Source organism: Octopus bimaculoides, chromosome 3 (genome assembly GCF_046866305.1).
Source record: "Octopus bimaculoides isolate indiv1 chromosome 3, ASM4686630v1, whole genome shotgun sequence".
NCBI classification, from domain to species: Eukaryota; Metazoa; Mollusca; class Cephalopoda; order Octopoda; family Octopodidae; genus Octopus; species Octopus bimaculoides.
In genome coordinates, this window is record NC_142930.1 from 97232214 (window position 1) to 97253632 (window position 21419).

At 34.2% G+C, this 21419-nt stretch overlaps 1 protein-coding gene across 1 annotated transcript; it reads left to right on the top strand.

Moving 5' to 3' along the window:
* Nucleotides 1-1651: 1651 nt before the first annotated feature.
* LOC106868052 (ras-related protein Rab-20) lies at nt 1652-21419 on the top strand. Its single transcript, XM_014913162.3, has 5 exons — nt 1652-1941; nt 8713-8806; nt 18227-18283; nt 19946-20058; nt 20710-21419. Exons 1-5 carry the CDS (start codon nt 1919-1921, stop codon nt 21062-21064), a joined length of 642 nt encoding a protein of 213 aa, XP_014768648.1. The 5' UTR covers nt 1652-1918; the 3' UTR covers nt 21065-21419.

A 21419-nucleotide genomic window follows, 5' to 3' on the forward strand; every position in this document is an offset into this window, starting at 1 on the left:
ATGTGCATCCGTAGATTTCTAGACAGTGAAGAGAAGCCGTCATAAGAAAACTTTCGTTAAAAATAACATGCACACGATTTTTTTTTTCTCAATAGAAGTAAATTCCAAAGTAAACGTTTCTAGTAGAGAAGTAGAAGAGAACAGGAGCAAAAATAGGAATATACACGCACGGTTAAATATAAAAACTATCACAGTGTCACTTCCCGAAGAATTTTAAAATGTTAGCTTTCCGAAACTTTTTTTTCAATCTTGCAAAAACACGAAGATTAAGAATAAACAGAAAAAGTACACAAATATATTTTACATACCTGTCGTATACGTCGGTTTTGTTTTTTTTCACTTTAAAGGTGGTTATGTTATTTTGTTGGGATTAATCCACCTTTAAAGTGAAAAAAACAAAACCTACGTATACGACAGGTGTGTAAAATATATTTGTGTTAATCTTCGTGTTTTTGCAAGATTGAAAAAAAAGTTTCGGAAAGCTAACATTTTAAAATTCTTCGGGAAGCGACACTGTGATAGTTTCTATATTTAACCGTGCGTGTATATTCCTATTTTTGCTCCTGTTCTCTTCTACTTCTCTACTAGAAACGTTTACTTTGGAATTTACTTCTATTGAGAAAAAAAAATCGTGTGCATGTTATTTTGAACGAAAGTTTTCTTATGACGGCTTCTCTTCACTGTCTAGAAATCTACGGATGCACATACGCACATAATAGAGAAAAATGAAACAAATATGGACTTGTTCCGAAACACCACCGAGTGGGGGAACGCTTCTCAAAAATAACCTGCAGTTGTTTCCTTCAAAATTCCTACATGCTCGAAATGTACATACATCAAGGTATATTTGTAGAAAATTTCACGAAAAAATATTAATTTTCCTGGAAGTTAAGAAGAATTTAAGTGGACTCTGTTGGAATTTCCGAAAATTGTCCCCCACCCCCATTCCAAAACACTTTCACCGGAAATTTTTGTATATTCGAATTCTACATAGTAAATACTATATGCATAGAAAATTTCATTAAAAAAATATTCATTTTTCTGAAAGTTATGACCTCCCAAAGTCTGGGGGGTAAAACCCTGTAGTTATGCCCTAAAAATATTCATTTTTCTGAAAGTTATGACCTCCCAAAGTCGGTGGGGTGGGGGGTGGGGTGGGGGGGGGGGGGGTAAAACCCTGTAGTTATGCCCTGTAAAGTCTGTGGGGTAAAACCCTGTAGTTGCGCCCTGTTTTGTTCTATCTACAAATGATGCAAAAGGCTACTAAGAATTAGGTTGCAATGGGAAGGTAGAGCAAGACGTTATAAGCCTCCAGTCTTTTGTGAGGTGAAAAGAAGGGAACATCTTTCTGAGTAACACCCATCCTTCCCATCACTGCTCTCTATCTTATAAATCCTGTCTCCAGTTATCATAAATAGGATAATATTTTGAAATAATAAGTCAAAAATAGACGGAGGTAAAGAATACGCACACCACCCGTTTTCGGCGAGACCCTAATCCTAAGCGCCGCATATGGGTGGTGTGCGTATTCTTTACCTTCGCCGTCAAAATGATTATTTCGTAACTGATTTTCATAGTATATTTAGCGATTATGATTTTTTGATAAAAAGATAGGGCCAAGAGAGCAGAAGTTTGACGAAGTTAACACAGTGACGTAATGACTGAGAGCGGCCACGTGACTGGAGTGCTTCCGGGTAATGTCTGAAGTGTTATGGATATATGTGTTCAGTTGATCAGGATTATTTAGCTTCGTGTAAATATCAAGGAGACAGAATGACTTTTAATTGTTAAATGTACACAAACAGTTTTCATGTTTAAGTCTTGTTCGGCGACTACTTCAATTTCAGCCAGCGCTGAAGCCTCTTTTTACTGTGACCATTGTCCAGCATAGCAACTGCATGTCCAAACCAAACTCTTAATGAGTTCTAAAAAAAGCAAAGCGTAAGTAGCCTTTACCTGAATATTTATTATATATGTGTATTGCAATCTTCATTAGTGTTTATATTCGTATATTCATTTCAAATGTTTATTTTTATAAATGGATTTTGTATAGCTTTTTAGCTGCCCCGTGTTATAGAAACTATCATGTGGAACGAAAGAAAAAAAAAAAGGCGTGTACTTGTACATAATTTTGATAGTTGCTCCATCACTAAACATTTCAGGTTTTTGTTAAGAAAACAAATTACTGTAAAATAGTTTCCGATGAAATGAGGGAAAGGCATTGACATCACAACGTTCCAATTATTTTAAATTGTTATATGTCTATAGAAACTGACTATTCAGTTTCTTTACACAGATTGTAGTTTGATAGTTTAACATTTCCTTTGTTTCTGTTTTATTAAAGAAATAGAATGTTTGAATGGAAATTAATCTAGCTAAATTAACTTGCCTTCGTTATTATTAGATATTTTTATTGTTTGCAATGCATTCTCCGACCGATGACTTGTTAAAATTACCGTTGTTAAGTTAATTGGTTTATTATTCGAGTTAATTACCATCACATTTAACATGCGACAATCAGGAAGCAACTTAGATAATTTATCTAAAAAAATAGGATTAAAAAAAAAAATCAATATATATGCTTTTAAGTTGGGTACTATTAAAGCAGCACTGTCCCGAACGCGCAGTCGCGCGTCCGCGCTAGCTAGTCGTGAGTGGTCGATCCTAGCCCTGACCCTGTCCCTAACCCTAACCCTAACCCTATCCCTAAACCTAACCCTAACCCGCGTGTGTAAATGAATACATGTTTAGGGTTAGGGTTAGGGTTAGGATCGACCACTCACGACTAGCTAGCGCGGACGCACGACTGCGCGTTCGGGACCGTGCTGCTTTAGTAGTACCTTTAAGTTGCTTATGAAACTGATATCGAAATCGATTAAAATACTTCAAATGTAATTGTACATTTTCTAATTAGGGTAAATTTTCGGATTAACACCCGCATGATTTTCACTAGGGTGTTAGGGTTAGGGACGGAATTCTTTAACCTAACCCTAACCGTAACCCTAAAAGTAAACCCTAACCCTAACACCCTAGTGAAAATCGCGCGGGTATTAATCTGAAAATTTACCCTAATTTGTTTTTCAAGTTTTGTTGTAAATGATAAAATGCCAAATGCATTGAATGAGGGAAGTAAGCTTCTCGTGGCAATCAGCCAATCGGTTTCGAATTTCAATCGAAACTGTTTCATTTATACGTCCCGCTGATGTCACAATCCCTTAACCACTTTATAAGTTTGTGGTAAGCTATTAATTTCACAGTCATCCCAGGTCACTTTAATTTATACTACTGAAAATACTAATAATAATATTTGAAACAACATACAGAACTGATATAGTTAAGGAATACAGCCAACAGACATAAAAAGGTATTCACGCATGCTTAATAGCATAGCAAATAAGGCACCAAAGACTAGTTGAAAGCAGCGTGTTACTAAAACGGGTATCTTTTAACTACGATTCAATACGACCTCACCTACTGAGGTTTTGTTATTCAATTGTGGATCAATCCTGGTCCAGTAGACTTATATTCGAAGACAAATCTAGCTATGATCATACTGCCTTTTTGTATAGACAGCAGACTACGTTGTCTAACATGTTATTTTTTAAACAGTAGATTGTAATATCAGGGAGATTTGGCTGCTATTTCTAGCAAGTCGGGCGATCACGTAGGAACATGGATGAACAACCTTTTTCGAGAAGTGGGCCGCATTACTAAACAGATTAAGGGTAATTTTTCGTTAGTTGTGCCATTCGGGAAATCCTGTGAGTCGCGTTTTGCCTATGACTGATGTGGAGGTTACCTCTTTGGCTCATAACTGAGAAGTTAAATTGCGTGTTAGACGAAAGACGCACACAAAAAGTCATATTCCCATAAGTTATCCTAGTTGCAAATGGCTTCAGCTCACTTCTACTGCTAATGTTTTTGAAAAAGCATGAACATTATATTACAATCGAAGAACATAAATATCCTTTCCGTGTTATAAGTGTTATTCTGTGCCTAAATAAACTGATAAGTCAATGAATATTCTGGCAGAATAAGCTCCTGTCTGAAGTTATTTGTAATAACTTGTGTACATTATTAAAAGTAATTATTTTACCAAAGTAAACAGTAAGAAAATGGTGAAAGGAGGAGGGGCAAAGAAAGAAAATTAGTAAATAATCAAAATAGGTATGTACACTCCAGTAATTACACATTGCTCCAGAAGAGACTGATGTTTCCCACGAAAATCTTTTGAGCCATCCCTAAAACATCCACCACTTTACCACAGGTGATTGCAAGGTTGAAGCACTAGAACAGCTGAGCACCCTCCTGAAGCAGATGCTAACAAAAGAAAAAAAAAAATTCTTCTTTGACAGAGATTCAGCATCTCCTAAAAACCACAGGCTGTAAAACATAATCAACTGACAAAAAATGGTATTTCAGTACCTAATTTTATTCAGCTATGGATGCAATAGCTCCTATCTGTAGCATTAAGGATGTGTGATAGAGCAAATGAGCTGCTAATGGTGGCTTGTAGCTTAAGAGCAAAGAGTGAATCCATTGGACTTCTGGTCTTGTTTTCAAGTGATTTTTATTTTTACTTTTTGTCTGTTCTAGCTCCAGTCATTTACAGTTTTCTCTTAAACAACACACTATGTTAATTAATACTGTAAGCTGTCAAACTTATTTCTAGAGTAAATAAGGACAGTCACTATAATTAGTAAGCAACTTAGTGATGGGCTTAGGGCAAAGTTGGTCAAATGTTTGTGTAACAACATACACTACATACTAACTAAGAAAGGAGCTTTAAGAAATAGCAGCCAAATATCCTTCAGTTCACATCCTATCTTTAACAAAAGGAAGTAGCTGGATAACATCTTAGATACACTGAGTGAATAAAAAATGAGATGTTCATGGGTGGAATGCCTTTCACCATACTCTGGTCAGTTTAAGCTGACCTGGTTGAAACAATAATACCTCTGTCTCAAAAGTTCCTGATTTAGCATACCAGACACCATAATCATTGTTTCAATATCAATATTAAAGAGCCCACACAGGACATCAGCACAAACCCTTTTTCCAGACTAGTACTTTTCAACCGGTGCACTGAATAAGGTGCTAAAAGTATACAGCACATTATGAGCATTTCAAGTTTGATTATATAAAAAGAGTGTTAAATTGTTTTTAAAATAGATGGGTGCACATACTAAACTTTTCTGCAAAGGAATGCACAGCAGTGTACTGCATTAAAAATTGCAGTTCTCTAGTATAAAGTTCGATTTTACTTCTAATTGTACACATAAACTAAGGATGAAGCAGTGAAAGTGAAAAGATTTTATTGTAATATTGGTGTAGGTACAGGGCATTTCTAGACTGAATATATGATAACTGTTAATGTCTTATGATACATCATTTCTGAGGTTGTATGATTGACAAGCTTATTCTTAGTTCCTCCCCCAGTGTTTGAAATTGTGACCTGTACTTGTTCTTAATAATATTCAATATAGGGAAAATAGTTTTACAAAGATCTAAAACTGAAAAAGGAAGGAGTGCTTTAAGTGTTTTCTTTATGATGATGGGACATTCCTCCCTGGAAAACAATCAGGAGGCTATGTGAATGAGTCTTTTGTCATTTGTAATTTCTGTTAGTTCATCTTCTTCTGAAACAGTAAATTTTTGTTGACTCATAGTTTAAGACAATTAAATCTCTCAACCACTCCAAGGAAGATGCATCAAGTGATAAAAATGCTTTTCAAACATCATTGTCATCATCATTTAATGTCCATTGTCCATGCTGGCATGAGTTGGATGGTTTGACCAGGGCTGGTAAGCTGAGGGGCTGCACCAAACTCCAGTCTGATTTTGCATGGTTTCTATGGCTGGATGCCCTTCCCAACACCGACCACTGAGAGTGTGATGGGTGCTTTTATGTGCAACTGGCAATGGATGCCAGTTGCATGACACCAGTATCTGCCACAACTATGATTTCACTTGGTTTGATGGGTCTTCTTCTCAAGCACAGCATATTGCCAAAGTTCTTGGTCATTTGTCATTGCCTCCATGAGTTCCAACGCTTGAAAGGCGCTTTATATGTGCCAACGGCTTGGATGCTAGTTATGTGACACTGGCATTGGCCAGATTGCCTTTGTGAGGTCCAACACTCAAAAGGTGCTTTTTATGTGCCACCAGTACAGGTGCCAGTTACATGGCATCAACAACAGCCACAGCTTTGACTTCACTTAGCTTGATGGGTATTCTCAAGCATGGCATATCACCAAAGTCTCTGTCACTAGTCATTGTCTCCATGAAGCCCAATGTTCAAAGATCATGCTTCACCACCTCGTCCCATTTCTTCCTGGGTCTCTCTCTGTCACAGCTTCTCTCCACTGTTAGAGATCAACACTTCTTCACACAGCTGTCCGCATCCATACACATGACATAACCATACCAACGCAGTTGTCTCTCTTGCACTCCACATCTGATGCCTCTTATGCCCAACTTTTCTCTGAAGATACACTGTTATACATTGCACATCCAGTGAAGTATACTAGCTTCATTTCTTTCAAGCCTACACATGTCCTTGGCAGTCAGTAGCATCATACAATCTGCCTTTCACGTTGGTAGAATGTTTGTAGTGTGAAGTGGTTGATTCATTAAGTAGGAAATTCATTTCTACTTATTATTTTTTTTAAGTAATGTTAGTAGATATATTTCATTTACCTAAACTGATGTAGTAGCAAAATAGCGAAGTTGATAGGTATTGGAACAGTTCCACTGTGAGTGTTGTAGATTTTTACAGTACAAGTTTGCATTATGTTCCATTCCACTTAAATGTCATTGGGAATGTTAGCTGGCTGTGATAGAAGCATAATGTCAAGAAAACAGAGCTAAGCATTGATTCACCCTTAAAATTAGTGGGGTTTAGATACTTATTGTTAAACTGAAGTAATGATGACTAACCAAGAATAGCAAACAATCTGAATTTGGTGTGATGTTAAAGATACACTATAACTGATCTTAAGGGAATTGAATTTTCATTTTTTTCAACAATTCATTTTTATGCTAAAAAGTTCATAGGCTGACAAAGATACTCTCATGGAATGTAACCAAATGAGATTTATTTTTCAACATGTCATCATAGTTGCAGGATGTCCAGACACTGGGTCATCTTCAAGACTCTCCCTTCCAATCCTAAATTCAGTTGCCCACTTTTGCATTGTTGATAAAGCTGGTGTGTCATCCCCTAATGTAGTAAGCATACCAGCATGAATGTCCTTGGGGGCTCAACCCATTTTCTGCATGTACTTGATAACAGCATAATGCTAAATTTTGTTCATTTTCAAGGGAAGTCACTACTAGTTACTTTTGAAGTCTTTGAACAGTTATATGTCAGTTTACCTGCAAAGAAGCAATGCAGTTATTAAGAAAATCTGAAGTTAATGCATGCAAGATTTCACAGCTCTAGCATCGCTCCTTCATAGTCAGCATATGAACTTTTCAGTCCATCTTCGTATATATACCAACCATTGTATATGAGAAATGGTAAATCCATGTTGTTCACTTTCTTATTGAAGAAATAGCTGCAACCATTTATATATTAGAATATTTTGTTGTAGTTTTTTTTTTAACTTATTGTTGTTTTAGATTTATATTACTTTTTTTTTAGTTAAAACTGGAAAGTAATATATTTTATTAATGAATCAAAACTCAGCTCTAATACTTATACTGTCTTGGTGAAAACTTGAATATAATTTATTTCAATCTACATAAAAACATATTTTCAACATTAACTGTACTTTGGTATATTGGATTTTTAAAGCATTGTTATGCACTAAATTCAGTATTCGTTTCATAATTCTTATATCTTAACCATTCAATGCATTACATTGTAAGTTTGGAGTAAGCTTAAGAAGGAAATTGTAATTTCTTTCTCAAAGATATACTCTTCTATTATAGCAAAAATTTGTACTGAATCAACACAGGATGCATCAGTTGTTTGAAGTCGTTTGTTTGAATTTAGAAAAAGATGCATAGCTCAATAAAGAAAAAGGTGTATTTGAAAACAAATTGGTACAAATAATCTTGAGAAGCAAACTTCTTACTACACAGCCATACTTGCACCTTCAACTTTTTGCAAAAAAGTTATGTGTCCTGATGGTATTAGGACCTTGTGCATGTGTTTTCCATTTAGCTGCTGATACTGGATCTCTGTCAGCAGCTCCCAGTTCCTTTCGAACTTTGACAACGAAGGATCAGCGAGCCATCTGTGTCATCATGCTATATTTTTAAGGCAATGATTACTGTGCATCTTTTCATTTGCTGAGTCAGCCTGATGTCTGACATTATTTATCTGCAAAGTAAGGTAAAAAAAATAAGCCAGAAGAAAGTTAAAGCTTTTGAATTAGGTGTCCTTAAAAAACTGACACATTTTGCAGTTGTTTTATTGGTGGCTTCCTGTTTAAATGAGTTTATATGACATAGGCATGATTGACCTACTGTCATCGTCATCCTAATGAAGCTTATAAATGTGCTCTTTGTTATTGCCAATCCTATCCTGTATCATATGAGACTTCATGAACTGTTAACAGTCTTTATTTGACATTTCAGATATATTCAAATATTTTCAACTGACAAATAATTTTTTTCTTAATAGAAAAACTATTTTGTTTTGAAGTGTTTATATTTAAGAAATATCAAAATAAAATAACTTTCCTAAATTTCATATTTTTTCAGAGATTTGAAAGTGGTGATTCTTGGAGATAAAGATGTTGGTAAAACCTCCTTAATATGTCGATATATTGATGGAAAATTTGTCACCACTGATTCGGTAAGCAATGTTCATGTAATTCTGGCATAAAAATACATGCACACATTTGTGGTATAGAACGCGTCAGCAGATTTATAAAGTTTTCTGATGAATCTGCTGATGTGTACAGTTGATCAAAAGGCTGTGTGAACAGCTGTATATAACTTTATTTACTTTATATATAACTAGTGTTTATGTATGCATGTATTTATATTTATATATATTGATCAAATCTGACATTTAACTCTGTCACTACTCTTGAGTTTCTTTCATTTTGATATTTGTTCAAGTTTCAGATTCATTTCTTGTTGCATGAACAAGCATGAAATAGAGAGTGAGCCATCATTTTCATATGAATGAACTCTGTGTATTGAGTACTTTTTCTTTGTTAGAACACTCAGAAACAGGCATGCTCCTAGACAGATATATGTATAAATAATTACATCTACCCTCACACATGTATAATCACCATAATTTTTTTTCCTAAATGTATATTGCTTAACATTATTTGTAGAGAAGAATTTGCAAGTAAAATTTTTTTTGAAATATTGACAGTGTGACATTGCTATGCCTCAGGAATTTCTTAGTATTACAAGAAAGTATGTACAGGTTTAGGTGTGTGGTTAAGAAGTTCTCTTTCCAACCATGTACTTTTGGGTTCAGTCCCACAGCCAGGTACATTAGGCATGTGCCACCTACTATTGCCTTGAGCTGATTAAAGCCTTGTGAGTGGATTTGGGAGATGGAAACTAAATGAAATGGCTGTGCATTTGTGTGGGTGAGTTCATATTCCCCTTATCTTAATGTGTGTTTGTAAACAGTGGCTTTGCTGACAATGTTGAATGTATTGTTTTCTTGTGATCCACTATGAAAACATGTCTGGGTTTGTTGACTTGTTTTGGAATGTCGCACAATCTTTGTAAACAAAAGGTTCTTTCATGTGGTGTTTGTTTCCAGTTTTTTTTTGTTTTTTTTTTGCATTAACATACCTTGGCTGTTTAATGGACTGGAAAATTATTACCTTGCCTGGAAATGGGTGGGAGTTTGTGCCAGGAAGGGAATTTGGTTGTAGAGAAAATTCTGCCCCATGCAAGAATGGAAAAGTAAACATTATAACAATGATGATAACATAAATGAAGGTTATCTTTATAATCTGGGTTTTAGCATTCAGTTACTTACAATAATTTTTATCATTGTTCAGTGAATCTTTTTTCTTCATTTTAGCCACTTATATCTTTAAAAGTTTTACTGAGAGATTCAAATTTTGCTGATCGTATTTACCTCAGAATTTCTTCTCATAGTTGCATCACATTGGATCCTTATTTCAGGACCATGAATGGACTTAGCATTACACTTTTGGCTATATAGTTCTCCTACTGCTAGCAGCAATAAGCTGTAGTTTCATATGGTATCTACTTGTAGCTAGGTAGGCTAATCTGTCAGAACAAGTGGTTCAAAAGTGAAATAAATTGGTTGCCGTGGGGAATGAAAAGACTAATGTTTTAGGCAGAGCCCTTCATTGAAGAGCAATGGGTCCTTTTTTTAAAAAATAGGATTGAATGTAACATTCTTTGAAATAATTTCACAATGAGACAGAAACAATTACCTGTTGATGCTAGAGGTTTGTTTCAAAAAGAAGTGACAGCAACAGCAGGGTAAAAAGGATAATTAGATTTTTAAGGAGTAAAGGTTCTGTGATTCTGAAAGAAGGGTCTTGGAAAGACTTGTCAGAAATTACTCTGCTTTGTATTTATTTAGTAAATTTAATCCAAGAGACACATTTTGATAATTTGTCATCCAGCATGCCACTGTGAAAAGGATCATGAGGTCTCATGATATCAAAACATCTTTGATAATAGGTCATTACGATTGACCTGTTGAAGAAAACCTAAAGCTATATCAAATCTAAAAAAAAAAACAGTCACCGATATCTATATGGAAAATGTTCAGTAGTATATTATTTTTTTAACGGTATAAAATGCTGTGGCCGTAAAATGGTTAAGTTAAATAATAACTCCATATTTATTGGTTGTAGCAGCTATTAAGTCAGCTATGAATTTCAGGAATTCTGTGTTGTTAAGGTCAAATTGCATAATAACATTGGCAGCACTGTCACATGTTTATATATCATTAAAATTACATTAAACATGAGAGTTACTCAGAATGCTAAAAAAAAAGAGCAAAAAAAAAACAAAAAAAAACCAACCCTCTCTCACTAATCACACCCTACTGTCTTAAAAAAGAAAAAGATACATTAAACAGTTTAGTTCTAGATGTAAATATATAAAAAAGAATGGCAAAAAAAAAATGGTCACTGCTGGAATGCCTTTGGTTATAGATCAGGGTAGGGTTAAGTAATAACACAAACCATTATTTTACTGATGAAGGAAGAAACAATCAATGCTAACTTAGATAAATGGTCATAAGCTAACAATAGATCCAAAGATAAAAACTATTTTAAACATTTGGTAAGGGTAAAAGCTGGAACAGTCAAGCAGATTTCCGAGGCAGTTCATAAGGTTGGAAACTGAGTTGTACAGTGCATGATGTAGCAATACTCTGTTGGAACTAGCTTCTCAAACTCTAATCTTGTCTGTTGAATAGTATTTTTCTTTCTTAAAGATAAAAAAGAACAAAAAAAAAAAAAGGATGAGTCATTAGCAGAAATTTTAAGGCCATCAGAATTGGGATGAATATGTGAATTAATATTACATTCTATTACTCTGTTGAGCAAATTAAAGAGCTTTTTGATGAACCAGTTTTAAGTGAATAGTTTGTAAATATTTATTATTTAATCTCTATGAAATCCTTTCAAAGTTAACGTTACCTTTCATCCTTCCTGATTCGTTAAAATAAAGTAGTAGTTAAGATATGAATGGAATTGGAACAGCAAAAATTAACTAATAAGATTTCATCATCATCATCGTCGTTTAACGTCCGTTTTCCATGCTAGCATGGGTTGGACAATTTGATTGAGGACTGGCGAACCAGATGGCTACACCAGGCTCCAATCTGATTTGGCAGAGTTTCTACTGTTGGATACCCTTCCTAACGCCAACCACTCCGAGAGTGTAGTGGGTGCTTTTATGTACCACTGGCACGAGAGCCAGTCACACGGTACTGGCAACGATCACGCTCAAAAAGGTGTTTTTTACGTGCCACCTGCACAGGAGCCAGTCCAGTGGTACTGGCAACGAACTCGCTCGAACTTATTTTAAATAGTATGCAATGACATTTTCCCTTTTCTCAGAATCGGAGACATTGTTAGGTCTAAGTAAGAAATCAAGTTTACTTCTGCAGCAGCATTGAGTGTATGTGTACAATTCAAATCATGAAGTTTTAAAATTATAAGAAGGGTTTGATATGTCATGTGCTACATGCTACTTGCGTGTCATGTTATCTACTACAACCTAACCCATGGCTGGTGGTTGGCAATTAACCACCCCCAGTTCAGTTTACTGGGTGAAGATGGTGTGTGGGGACGTAGCAAAATTAAAAAAGAAACATACCTCTCAAAAGGCTGAAGAGCCTTTTACAGAGATGCTAATGGCCAGCCATATCTGGAGAGGAGATAAATACCACCAGGTTATATACTTTTAAAACACATGTTTCTATGTATTTATGATCTCCTTGAGCTATAGAGTTTTGATGGATGGATGATAAAGAACGAAAAGTGTTTAGTGTCAAGTACCAATATTTCTTTAGTACAATTATTGAAGCACTTCATTGTGGAACTAAAACACGAGCTATCTTAGGGCTATGCAACAACAACCAAGGTTATGCAGCAACAACCAAAACTAAAATGTTTTGTATGTCATATTAACAAAGTTAAAACAACCTTCCTGGTGAAGGAATCTTGGAGATGTATTTCGAGTTCTCTTGTAAGTGGCACAGTTATCAAAACATTTGTGGTGATTAGTTTTGAATTTACAATAAGTTGTTCAACTCAAATTAATATAGTATCTTCAAATAAGCTATGCAACATTTTTTATTTTCTTCAGCTATGATCTGTACACAACAAAATCCCTCTCAAACTTTCCTTCTCCACTTCACAATGTATGCATAGCTTCCAAATGCAAAAGCTTCTCAGGCCACTCCAATCCACAAAGGTAATAGGTCTTGTCAGTGTTCTTTTTATTATAAGTGCTCTTGAGAAAGTGCCTGTCCTCACTTAATTTTTCACTTTCATTCTGCATGGACTTGTCTCAAATGCATGAAAATTTATGACAAATTGTCCAAAGAAAGGCAGTCTCACTTGTCACTGTTGGTTTATAGCCTTCTCTTCTAATATTCCGATGATTGTACAAACTGTCATAAACAACCACTTGCTTCTACACCTTGGTTTTTATCTGCTTTTTAGCAATACCCTGTATTTATATCTACTGGAGATTTTCTTTTCTGCATCAAATGTCAGTGATCTCTCAATCTTGAAAGTTTTAGTGCAAGTAATTTTGTTGTCCACAATGCTAACAAAGTCTTTTGTTATGTCTGACACAAAAACTACCTTGCCAATTTACCTGTCTCTCACCTTACTGGCTATTCCATTTCAGTGTACATTTACAAGATTCTCTAGTTTTACATTTCTGTAAACTCTGGTATGCTTTGGTTTGTCTAAGACTTTAACATTCTTTTTTTTCAGACATTATGACCTTTGTGCTGTTACTTCTAACTGCAGTCAGCTCTGAAGATAACACCACCCCTCATTCTTCATTGTTTTGCACACAAGTGTCATGACATCCAACCTAGATATCAAACTAAATTTATACTGCATTCATGAACAGTGACTTTAAAGATGGCTTAAATACAATTGCTAAACATGAAGAGAATCTGTTTTGCACTACTCTCTCTGTATGCACAACTAAAGCTCTCAAATTTGAACAGCTACAAGGTCATTACAATCTCTGATTATCTTTAATCATAACCTCAAATATATAACTTTGCCTAAATTATATCACTAGGACTAGGCTTCTTTTTTATGGCTAGAAAATGCTTCAATTCTATCAGTTGCAAACTGATTTCAAAGATCAAGTCAGATCCACTTAAGATTAGTTTTTCACTTACCTGTGCCACAACAGAACACATAAAGTCTGTGTATATATGTGTATATGTAGGCTATGCACAAATATGATTTTATATATCTTTTTGAAAACACCATCTCATTATCTCACGTTATATGTGATCTAATATACTCAATTTTAATACTGCTTCCTCATTGCAAATAGGACTTTCATCCTAAATGCTGCTTCTTGCTAATCTCTCTCTCTCACTTTTTTTTTTTTACTTTTTATTAGGTGCTGTCCTATTTGAAGGATTATATGAGCATTATAGTTAATATTCAATCATTAATTTTCTCTGATTATTGTGTTTTTTTTTGTATGGGTTGCTTCTATTTATGTTTACTGAATGTTGACATCAAAACACGAAAACAGCAACAATTAACAAACCCCTATTCCTTTTTTCATTTTCAATGTAAGAATAAAGATAATCTTTAAATGCATTACTTGCTCTTTATTTTAATCACCATCAAATGGAGATGTATCTCAAGTTTTCACAAAATGGCTATGATTGTTATATTTAGTGCTGAATTGCTATCATGTATAGTTGTTATATTATTATTGTCTCCTGGTCACACTTGTTTCCATAGTATCTTGATTGATTTTGTAAATTTACCTGCTCTTGTATTTCTGCATCTTTCTTTACAACCATTCTGAAGATTAGTAACAATCTTATGCATTGTCTCTGCTCTGTGTTGCTAAAATTTAGACCATTAGATTCTATTCTTTCTATTTCTCCATATCGTTCAACTGTTTATCTTTCTATTTTCCTTGTTTTTCAGTGTACTGCAATGTGACTTATTCTATTTGATATGTCATCACTTTTTAAAATTTGTTACTTAAAAAAAAAAAAATAAAGGAGAACCATATCTACTTGAACTGTGGTTGTAGTGAAGTAACATGTATAGGACTGATGACTTCTATGCTACACACACATGTGCATGCACACACACACACACACAAAGTACAAACAAAAATGAACATATTATTTGAGCATTGTTTGAGTAATTTAAACTTAGAACAAGGTGTAAACATAGCCAAGACGGTTATTATCAGTCAGGATCAATATATGTAGTAAGTATAATCAGAAAGTCAGGATAGTGTATATGTAGTATCAGGGATTCAGGATCAATGTATATGCAGTTAGTATTATTAAAGAATCAATCAAAATCAATGAATGTAGTGAATATTAGCAGGATCAATGAATGTAGTAAATATCAAGAAGTCAAGATTAATGTATATAGTATATATTATCAAAGAGTCAGGATTAATATATATATATATATATGTAGTATTATCAAAGTCAGGCTCAGTGAATGCAGTAAATATTATCAGAGTTAGGGTCAATGTATGTAATAAAGTTTTAGGAATTCATTTCTATGCATATAGTAGTACACAGTCATTGGAAAGCTGTATGAACCAAGACAAAATATGCTCCCTTGATCCAACAAAGGGAGCCTCAACAACTTCTTTAAACGATGCTAGCATGGGAAATAAACTTAGAATGACAATGCTGATGAGATTTTAAATAGATGATCTGGAATTGTGTATTTCTGAGTGTGACAGAAATGTACATTTATTTGGTACTCATGGAAAAATATCTTTTAACTACACACAGTTTTAAATGCATGCATGTGTGTGTGTATATATGTGTTTGTGTGTGTATGACTATGTTTGTGTATGTAAATATGTGTCTCTGTGTATATACACGCACATACATAAATATATTTTGGAGTAGAGTTTATCTTTTGTAATGATTTCCTATTTCATACTATCTCCTCAGGCTTGATTTCTTGTTGAAAGAAATTGTGTTAAAATAGGAAATAGTTAACAGATGTGTGTATGTGTGTGAGTTTGTGTACACACACACACACACACACTGTTATATTTGGGGATGGTCATATATTTGTCAATTAAACACCTGCACTATATATTTGGTCTTTATCATCATCACCATTGTTATTATTGTTTTAGTGTCTTTTGTCTAAGCTCTTTCATCAAACATTCTGTGACATCTTCAGCATCTCTTTATCCCATGTTTCATCTTCAAAAATATGACTATTCCCAACTATATAACAATATCTGTTTCAACATACAATTTCACATCAAGAATATTGCAAAACAAATATATATATATAACGTGAGAGAGTTAGGGGTTGGGGGTACAACCCACTAAGGGATAGTATCTATCCAGTATACTGCTGGGAGGGTACCCAATTATTGCTACACTAGTGTTATACTAGGTGCAATCAATGGGAGCGGGTAAAAGTGGAGGTTTTACCCAAAATTTGTGTAACAATTAGAAAATGGAGGATAATATGCTGAACCCAACTACTTGCAGACGGTGTATCCCGTTGAATTCATTAATTTAATTCATAGCAAAAGTGACAAAAGAAAAGAAAAAGAAAGAAAGAACCAAAGCACAGGTGTCCATGGCAGACTATGTTATTTTGCCAACATGGTTTACATATAGAAGTACAAAGTACATAAGGAATTAGAGGATGAACAGAAGTATATATATATATATATATATATATGTATAGAATATTGTGGTTGGTGTCAAGCCACAGAAACTCTGCCTGAGCAGACACAGCTCAATGCTGTTTTTGGACCCATCGGATCTTGTTAAACCATCCAACCCATGCCAGTTTGGGATATGGACATTAAATGATGATGAATTTCATCATTTTGTCTTTTCCCAAACTTGAAGGGGTTGAAAGGCATATTTCCAGGCAGTGTTTAACAGCTAGATGTCCTTACTAATGCCAACACTTTTAGTTGTCTCCTGTGATCTGTAAGGATGCAGCGTGAGTATTCTAAAACCTGGGGTACACATATGTGTACACACATGCATGCACCACATTGAGAAATGGATCTCTGACATTGATCTTTGGCTTATGATATGGGGTAGGGGTGTGGCAAAGTGGTTCATACAATCCTTTGTATTTAGAAGAATGACTAACTCTTTTGCTTCTGTGTTTGTATGTAGTGATGCTAATTTTCTTCTATATTTTGGTGATTGTGTTTGTAAGAAGTCTGCACATGGAAGTTTTTGGTTCATGTCTTTCCTTTGTTTTGTCAGCAAGAATGTGTACATTACATGATTGTTTAATATGTCATGTAATTGTTTAAAGAAGTTAGGAAAGGGTTAGAATGATGCCAATATCTTCTTTTTATGACGTTCATTAAACCAGCTTCAATAATCTTGGGAGTGACCTCTCCAGATAAAGAACAAAGGTCCTTTATCTGGGCAGAGCACTCCCAGGATTTAAAGCAGAGTTTGTATTCAGATGTGGTGGTGGAAAAATTCTTCAAAGAAAAGATTTTCCAGAGCATACACTTGATAATGCTTTCTTTTTTCTTGATGGGTGTGTTACATAATGTTTCCTTGGTGGTATTTGGGTAAATATCAGAGTACTGCAGTGGTTCTCTCCCCATTATCAATTGTTTATCTGGCCTTTGTAACTGGCGCTCAATGGAATTTTGACCACTAATACAAGTGAACAAACAAAAGTAATACTTAACACATTTGGCAGGGTTACATATATTTTTTAATAACTGCTTGACTCAGTTCCATATGACTTTAAGTTTTGTGGGTGTGTAAGACAAATCCATCTCATCAGATATTGGAAAAATGTAAGGGGTTTGATATACAAACACACACATACCGACACACGTGCGTACACACATACCGACACGTGTGCGCACACATACTGACATGCGCGCATGTACACACACACACACAGAGAAACATGTAAGGGGTTTGATATACACACACAAACACACTTATATATATGTAAATATACATTGCCATGATGTTGGAGGTTATCTGTTATAATTGTTCATATTGTAATAGTTTTTTGAAGAAGAATTTGGGTGGGATTAAGTCATTATTAGGCTTGTGTTTGGAACATAATTAGAAAATCATAATATAAGATTTTAATTTGAATATCTACACTTTAAACCAGTTTCAGGTAGGTGTCTGTGGCCACCTATGTTATGAGTTTAATGTAAGAAATCTTTAACAGTCTGTATAAAGAGGTAATGGTTGATCATTGCCTTTGTAGTGTACACCAGAACGTTATATATCTTTGTGGTTAATGAGAGCATGCTTCCTTAAAAAATAGCAGTTTGTATTAAATATGACAGCTATTCCGAAGATCTGTATAGCTACAATAGTCCAAAGATAAATAAATAACATGAATACTTGCTTGCAATGTTTAATACTGAGTTACTGCATATGCAGAAGTCTGTGTAAGTTTAAATTTGTTCCTATCCTTCTCAACGTTGGTAACTTCCATAGATAATATTTTCTGTGTATTTTTTTTACTGCCATTTTATTAAATCTTTATTTCTTTAAAAATTTATTTATTTTATCTTTATATAGACTATTGGAGCCTCCTTTTTCATGAAACACTGGGGTCCCTACAATGTTGCTGTTTGGGTAAGAATACTTGTTTTCATTATTTGTATCATAAAAGGTTGTTCCTATTGTTTATATCTTATGATTGGAGGTGCAATGACCCAGTGGTTAAGGCAGCGGACTCGTGGTTTCGATTCCCAGACCAGGCGTTGTGAGTGTTTATTGTGTGAAAACACTTAAAGCTCCACGAGGTTCCAGCAGGGGGTGGTGGCGAACCCTGCTGTACTCTTTCACCACAACTTTCTCTCACTCTTTCTTCCTGTTTCTGTTGTACTTGTGTTTCAAAGGGCCAGCCTTGTCACACTCTCTGTCATGCTGAATCTCCCCGAAAACTATGTTAAGGGTACACGTGTCTGTGGAGCACTCAGCCATTTGCACGTTAATTTAACGAGCAGGCTGTCCCGTTGAATGGATCAACTAGAACCCTCGTCATCGTAACCGACAGACTAGAATATTTCAGTACTGCAATATATCAACATAGTACATTTTAGTAAATTTTAACATTGTAACCCTGAACTCTTAAAATTTTAAACTGAAAATCATTTCTTTGAGCTGCAACTAATTAAAATAGATGTAGTTTGAATTCAATGTTTCCTGGTAGCTTTCCATTCAGTACTAAACATCTTGAGATTTATTAACTGCATATGTTGTTGCAACGGTTTATACATTGTTACTAAGTGTTGAAACAATATTGCTACTTCCTTCTTATTTGGGTCAAATAACTTCGCCTAAGTTCAGTTTTAAATGCAAATTCTAGTCATTGAAGATGGTGATTTTTGTACATAGTGTAGCTGTCTCCACGCAGTTTTATTAATTATTAGATCAATTATTGATCTATTATTATCTTGTCAACTCCAAGATATTCCTATTGGCCTTCTTTTATTGTAAACACAGTATAGTCCCACATATGTGATATAACAAGTTGAAAATCTTCATCTAATGTAGTTACTGTTTTCTTTGAAGTTTACTACACTAAAAATGCTGACTTCATTTTATTTTCAAAATTTCTAGCCTTTATCTTGTGGAATGTTAAAGCTCTTTATATTACAATGCATAAAATGAAAAATACTGAGGGATATACTTGTGCTTTTCATTTTAGAAAAGCTGCTTTCACAATATGTTATCAATTGTCTTTATGTAAAGTTTACATTTCTTTTACAAGCTTTGACTTCAGGAAATTCTAGCAGTTCTAGTATTTGTAACTGTTCACGAAGCAAAGCATAACAACCTTATAGAATAACCAAAGGTGAATGCTTGCTGTCAGCCTCTTTGCTGATAAGTGAAGGAAAGAGGGTTTTGTATTGTAATTTTCTGCTCCTACTTGTGTCATTAGCAATACTTGTAAGAAAAGAGATAAGAAACTCGGTAGGGGCTATTTAGAATTATTGCATACTAACAAGTAGACTGATAGTTTATTGGCAATTTTTTCAAGGGAGATGACTTTTTTTTCTTGCATCAAGCAGATAAATTACTTCAGTGTAACTAAGTCCCATGCAATTACAAACGCCATATTCTGTGATGTGCTCTGAATATAAATGTTTGAAAGCTTTTGTGTATAGCCAACAAACTGCAGTTTTTCTTACAAATAAATGTTTATATTTTATTTATGTTGGTTTAATTTTTTAAATAAGACATTACTATTTTAAATGTGTTGCTGATTACTGAAGATTTGTTTTGCTGTAGGATACTGCTGGTGAGGAGAGGTTTACTGGACTTTCGTCATTTTATTGTCGTAATGCAGGGGCTGCGATATTCGCCTTTAATTTGAACTGTCTGAAGTCTTTTGAATCTCTTGGGTAAGTTCTTTCCTAATCTAACACTTTCAGATATTTTGTAGGTGTGAAATTTTCTCTATGATATTTTAATAAAATTGCTTTTAACTTTAAGGAGGCATAAAATTATTGAATAAGCTGAAATTTTTTTTTAATGTAAATGAAGCTACACCGACACAGATGTGCAGTCATGGGTATCTACAATGTAAACATGCATACATGTAAAAGGCTGTGCAGATGGGTATTCAGTTGCATATACAGCTGATAGGCATGCATATTTATGCATACATATATCTGTTTTGAGCATTATAAATTGACTATTGTTTTTCATACAAATAACATCTCTGAATTATATATTTAAGTTATTCTAATCTTCTCTGCCAACCACTGTACAATATTCAACTACTGTGGCATATATAGTAAAATCTGTGTTTTTGATGAAGACATAATAAGACCAAAGCATGTATGAAGTCTTCTGTATTTGCTAAAATAATTAAAGTTTTAGTTATTAACTAATATTGTGTTTTACCTCATTGCATATTTATTTCTAGTTAGCTTTTTAATGCTCAATGCATCAATTATGATAATATTTAATGAAATATTATCTTTAACTTGTTTCACTTTTGAAAAAAAAAGAAATATATATATATATATATGTTTTTTTTCTTTTCAAAGGATGCGCTTTCTACCACTTCTTTCATCAGCACAGGATAGTTGCTTAAAAATAGTAGTTGGAACCAAATATGATATTACATCCCCAGGCTCAAGGCAAGTGTCAGTAGAAGCTGCTGAGAAACTGGCACTTGAAATGAATGCAAACCAACCAATGGAAAAATTACAAAAGCCTCCTTATTTTGAGACTTCAAGTCGCACAGGATATAATGTAGATGAAGTTTTTGAATACATTTTACAATACTGTCTTCCTTATACATCAGACTTAACCATGAAGCCTACTCACTCAAAGAGTACAGTTAATTTATCAGATACTAAAAACCAGACTCATTCGAAAGAAAATAAATGTTGTACATAAAACAATTACAAAAAAAAAAAAAATTTAAAGAATTTTATTTTTATGATTTTTTTCGAATTTAATGCAAAAATATTTTCATTCTTTCAGATATATTGTAAAACTTCAGAAAGTTTTTACTCTGATAGTTCTGAATTAAGGTGATAAAGCGGTTAGAACTTACAGTCCAATAAATGCAAGCTAATATATACTTTTAGCTTTTAATGCATGTCTGAAACACTGTTTCAGACATGTAGTCCTTGTGATAGCTTAACATGAAGTCAAAAGACTTTTGTTTATTTTTAAAGTCCACGACTTTTTAATAAGTGTTTATGTATATATATGTTGCCATAATAAATATTGTACATTCCTTTCTATA